This window comes from Diaphorina citri, unplaced genomic scaffold (genome assembly GCF_000475195.1).
Source record: "Diaphorina citri unplaced genomic scaffold, Diaci psyllid genome assembly version 1.1 scaffold6837, whole genome shotgun sequence".
NCBI classification, from domain to species: domain Eukaryota; kingdom Metazoa; phylum Arthropoda; class Insecta; order Hemiptera; family Psyllidae; genus Diaphorina; species Diaphorina citri.
In genome coordinates, this window is record NW_007384213.1 from 1 (window position 1) to 5,585 (window position 5,585).

General features: G+C 41.9%; 1 protein-coding gene across 1 annotated transcript in view; it reads left to right on the forward strand.

Moving 5' to 3' along the window:
* Positions 1-691: 691 nt before the first annotated feature.
* The window catches only part of LOC103522092 (reversion-inducing cysteine-rich protein with Kazal motifs), a gene marked incomplete at both ends in the record, with an annotated part of 12,264 nt that continues 7,370 nt past the window's right edge, over positions 692-5,585 (forward strand). The window contains 4 exon segments of the mRNA XM_026832449.1: positions 692-877; positions 1,222-1,420; positions 1,992-2,274; positions 2,803-3,062. Coding sequence (XP_026688250.1) covers positions 692-877; positions 1,222-1,420; positions 1,992-2,274; positions 2,803-3,062 — 928 coding nt within the window.

The window sequence follows — 5,585 nt, forward strand, 5'->3', positions numbered from 1 at the left end:
TGGTAAGAAAATAGGTGAGTAAATTTCAACAACGAAATTATCCAGAGTACTCATACGTTTACTGACGCTGATTTATGCAGACGTTCCTGCTTGGATACCAAACAATACTTGTTGACAATGTGAAAAAGAGTCATTTTAAAGTGTGGTAAGGGCATTCAAGTAAACAATACTTCTCCACATCAATGGGTAAAGGAACCCGTAGGCTAGTTTCACACAGACTCGTACGTTTTCATTCGGTTTTGTTCGTTTTCGATTTTTAGCGAAACTGGTCACACAAGGTTCTATTTCGATTCGGTAAGTTTAGTTAGCAATTTGGCTAACACAGTGAAGATTGGTATAGTTCTGATCTTGTCATTCCAATATATTTTGAAATCGCCCTATCTATGATTACAGAGCACGGTACACTGTTTCTCATGGAATGTAACACCTGCAGTTGTTACGCTGGGGAAATCGTATGCACCAAGAAACAATGCCGCAATCCAACACAAACCCGAGAGATTGCGTTTACTTCACTACCCTGCAATTGCGTCCCTCACCATGTCCCTGTGTGTGGCAGAAATGGGGTCACTTATCCTAACTCCTGCCTAGCCAAGTAAGTAATTGCGCTCTGGAGCAAAACAGTGAGTACATGTCCTCAGAATAGGAAAGCCTCTGAGTTTGGCTCCATTTCAATATGTGATTTCTGTTTCAGGATGCAAGTTGGGTGAGGTGTCACAATATTTGGTCCCTGCTGGATCCTATGTGCGCATTCCACTTACCAACGGACAGAAGGGATGTCTCAAGATATGCCAGTGTTCCTCACATGGAGTTATAGAGAAGTGTCAACCCCTGCCTTGTTTCCCGTTAGACTCTTGTGTACTGGGTGGTAAGAAAATAGGTGAGTACATTTCGACAACGTAATTATCCAGAGTACTCATACGTTTACTGACGCTGATTTGAGCAGACGATCTCCTGAACAATATTAGTCAATAACAAGCGGGGGGGACAACCTAGCCAAAGGGGTACACAAGCCAGTGTATTGGTGATACACAATAGGGCTGCCTGGAAGAGATTAACAAGAAACGTCGACCAAAAGGCCCAAGAAAAGGCTAAGAAGAAGAACAATTTGGGTAGGGCGATTTTACAATACATATAGTACTCGTAATTTAAACCGTTACCTACAGTTCTGATATTGTCTTTCTATGATTCTAATGTGTTTTGGAATTTACCCTATGATTACAGAGCACGGTACATTGTTTCTCATGGAATGCAACACCTGCAGTTGTTACGCAGGGGAAATCGTATGCACCAAGAAACAATGCCGCAACCCGACGCAAACCCGAGAGATTGCGTTCACTTCTCTACCCTGCAATTGCGTCCCTCACCATGTCCCTGTGTGTGGCCGAAACGGGGTCACCTATCCTAACTCCTGCCTAGCCAAGTAAGTATGTGCACCCTCGAATCAGCAATACAGTGGGTACACGTTCTCAGAATAGGAAAGCCTCGTAAGGATAAGTGATCTACAAGGATCTGTAATCCCTGTAAAATGATAAAATACTTTTTTATCCTTCGCTCCAGCGTTCCCATAAAAAGCAATATCATTTCAGTTTATTGTTGCTACGCTATCGTTTAATAACTAATTCATAATAGAAAATCTGATGTACCAGTGTTTGGACGCGAGGGTATTATTCGTAATTTCCGCAGTGTTACCGTCATTTTATTATTATTATTATTATGTTAAGGCGGTCTCTTCCTGATCCCTGATGTGCCGCGTCCATTTTAGTTTAGGACTATTGCACTGCTAGTGTTACCGTCATCTTTGAAGACTCTATTAGCAGGAGGTGTTCTTACTCCAGCGTTTTACCTAAAGGCCCACTTGTCGTGAGTTCCATCCGATTTTTTCCGAATGCCCTCTAGCTAGGCAATGTAATTTGTTCCCACTACGCACGGCACGATTTTTTTCCGAACAAGTGGAAAAGGGTCTTAACATTAAATCCTCGTTTCTATTTCAGATGTGCCGGTCTCTCCGACTCTGATTTCGAATTCGGCCCATGTACCAGTAAGAACCCGTGTGAATCTCACCCATGTAGTGAGGGCGAAGTTTGTCTCCCATCGCGTCAAGTATGTCTCTCCCTTCTACACAAGCCATGTGAGCAGTACACGTGTGTGAGTGCTCGGGACTCCTGTAGCAGTCACGCCTATATGCCTGTATGTGATACGGAGGGGGTGCAGTACAATAACTTGTGCTATCTGGTGCGCTACGGGAAGACGCTGGCTTATGAGGGACCCTGTCTGGTGAGTGGAAATAATTTAACCATGCAGATATTTGAACTGCCAGCCTAGTTAGTTTGGTTGGTAGAGCGTCTGCCCTGTAAGTGCTAGGCTGCGGATCCGATTCCTGCCTGGGGCGGATGAACGGATAATGTTCGTTCTCGGAATGGCTGGCTTTCTCCTATCCTGCCTTCATTCTCTTTTCTATTTCGGAACGATAAGATCTTAGTAGTTACAGTACCCTCTATCAAACCTAAAAAAACCAAACCTTATAACGCTTTACAGTTCGTTCCAATATTTACGTTCGTTTAGGCGATTCTCACACTTCTCACAGGCTTAATACCTAAAGTATTCCCCTTTTTTGCAGTGCATATTAAAGGAGAATCATACATTCCAATATGAATCAGACATATCACTGCGGCAGTTAAACGCTGCACCTGATCTTTCTATGCCATCCTCAAATATAAATATTGTAATGATCTAATTCTAATGACATTGTAATTATAATAAATATTGTAATGATGTTGTAATGATTATATCTATGGTTTTCAGGTGGGCTGTGACAGGACCGGCCTAGTGTGTGGTGTGGATGGCAATACCTATGCGTCCGAGTGTGCCGCAATGGCTGCCTCTGTAACCGTGGATTATAGGGGTAACTGTGCCGCCCTGGGGTACATTGGGAACGCTGCTGAGATACAATGCCGCAGTGACGCGATCCAATGTCCGCCCCTGGTGTCACCGCACTGTTTGGGTGTTACACCGCCTGGCGCTTGCTGTCCTATTTGTGCGGGCGCGTTGAGAGTGCTTTATAGGTGAGTACTAGTATATTCTCTTTTGATTAGATTTTCTTCGGTGTTTGTTTAATGATGAGAATTCATTAGAAGGAAGCAAACTCTGTGGTCAAGCAAGCTTGCATACCGGTGGTCCAAGATTAAATTCCTTTTAAGACAAGGTGGCGCCCGTTGTCAACAATCACAAACGTGAGTGTTCCATGCCTGATTTATCTTTGTCCAGATTAGGGGACACAATTAATCCATTGGTAACGCGTTTTCTTACCATGTATAAGATCCGGGGGTCAATGCTCACTAGCAACAATTTCGTCATTGTAGATTAGAAGATGTATTTGGTTCAGTGGTAACGCGCTTGGTTGCCGTACAGACGATGCCCACCAGCGACAAAAAAAACTTGCCGTTGTATTTCGACTGTTGCAAATTCGATTACAAATTTTTACGCGTTACTTTCCGATATTCTCATATTGACTCAGCACCAACATAGTGGAAGGCTGGTTTCAAACACATTGAAATGGAAACATATGCTCTTTTTCCAGATCTCCATTGCTGTGACAAAGCACCAAACTTGGAGTGTAAGGAAAGCTGTCACAAAAGTCTGCGGGGATCCTTCTGGTACCTACGAGCAGCGAGCCATCCCAAGTACAACTCGAGGCGTGTGTTCGCGAAGCGGAAAAGTTGGCCACGCTAATTACGAATTCTAGTCCGCGTATTGTGAAATCCTTCTGGTACCTACGAGCAGTGAGCCATCCCAAGTACAACTCGAGGCGTGTGTTCGCGAAGCGGAAAAGTTGGCCACGCTAATTACGAATTCTAGTCCGCGTATTGTGAGTGAGCTCAGTTTGAGTCCGCTGATTGCAGCGCATGTTGTGCACACGGAGGTAGTGAGTAGTGCAGGGCGGGTGTCGATAGGGGTCGCTAGTATAGTGATAGCCTTGGCTATGTGCCTGCTGAGGTGACAGTTCTGAGTAATTACCGTATAGACTTCGAAAAAGACATTGTCAAACCAGCGTATGGGTTAGAGGACTTACTTACTTAATCCGTCCCCATCTACCGTGAGTGTAGGGGGGGGGGGGGGGGGGGGAAACCCCACAAAATATGGGTGAAAAATTTTTTTTTCTTTTGAAATGGTCGGGGTTGTCCCATTTCTCCCCAATTTGTTCAAGTTTTAGCGGATACGATATGCGTCAAGACGTTCCATTGTAAATAATAAAAATTTACAATAGTGCCATACTTTCTTTGGAAGACTCCCATGGCCGGGTTGACCTCACATTAGCAAGTCCATTGGTACTTGACATACCTTCAAAACACAGTCAATAGGTTCAATACCTTATTAGTGTTTTTAAAAAACTAATTGAAAAAAAAGAAGAAGATTGGTACCTGAGCAGTATGGATTGTAAGCCGATAGTTGAGGGTCATATTTTTGTCACTACTATTTTTTATTTTATATACCAAAAGATGCTAAAGAAAAAAGCTAATATTTAGGCAGAGATCAACGCATTGTTTTATACTTGCTTCATCTATTGAAGTATAAATCTTACTTGATAGCAGTGACTGAGGTGATTAGCAAAATGATTCTGATTCATTGCCTTGTGATATGTTGCTACCTGTGAATTAATAATGTAATTTTATTTATGTACAAAATATACCGTAGTATATGCTTGCTCCGAATAAGTCAATAAATAGTTTATACCTACATAAGTAGTATTTAACATTACGTTAAGTGTTTTTTATCCAGTCTCCTAGTTTACAATAAAAGGATCTTGGGAGACACATAAAATAGATTAATTAATTAAATATGAGAACTAAAAATAGGTAAGTGAGAATGAGATCTAAAGTTGATAAACCCAAGCATGTACTTTACCTAACTGACTTATTGATTTGTAGCTAAATGCTTTTGATATTTGAACGACAAATACATAATAAAATAATACTAAACGTGAGATTCGTTGATTATGAAGGGGGATCAAAGGTATTGGAGTCTGAATATTGCGATTTTTGGAACCGTTGTAAATTTGCCAACTAAAACTGTGGTCCTCGGAATTTGCAACAGTTCGTACAACTCTTTTCCGTTGTATCTTCGACCATTTGCTTGGCTATAGGTTCAGACTTTGCTCGAATGTATGAGGTCAGCAGCGTACTGCAGGTACCCTGTAATTCTGTATAGCAGGGGGTGACAATCCTTGGGTTTGGTCGGAATAGGTCTCTTGGTGCTGTGTTGGATAGGTAGCGTCCTATATTCTTCTAGATCTGGTCATCATAGAACTATCTTGTTTTACATGAACTCTCGAGGTCATCGAGTAGATGGTTTCATCAAATGGATAAATGTTCAGCCTCGGATGGCCCTGAAAGCAAATCATGGGCTCGCGTTAAGTATAGTAGCTTAATAGTCGAATATAGTTATTTAAAGTTCTTACAACATGTGGATACTTGATAGGTAGGTGTCTAGGTATCAAGCAATAAAACATAAAAACTTTATTTACGAAAGAAAGGCGGAAGAATTGTGGCTAGTTCAATGCAGTACACTTCTAATAAAATAAACTGACA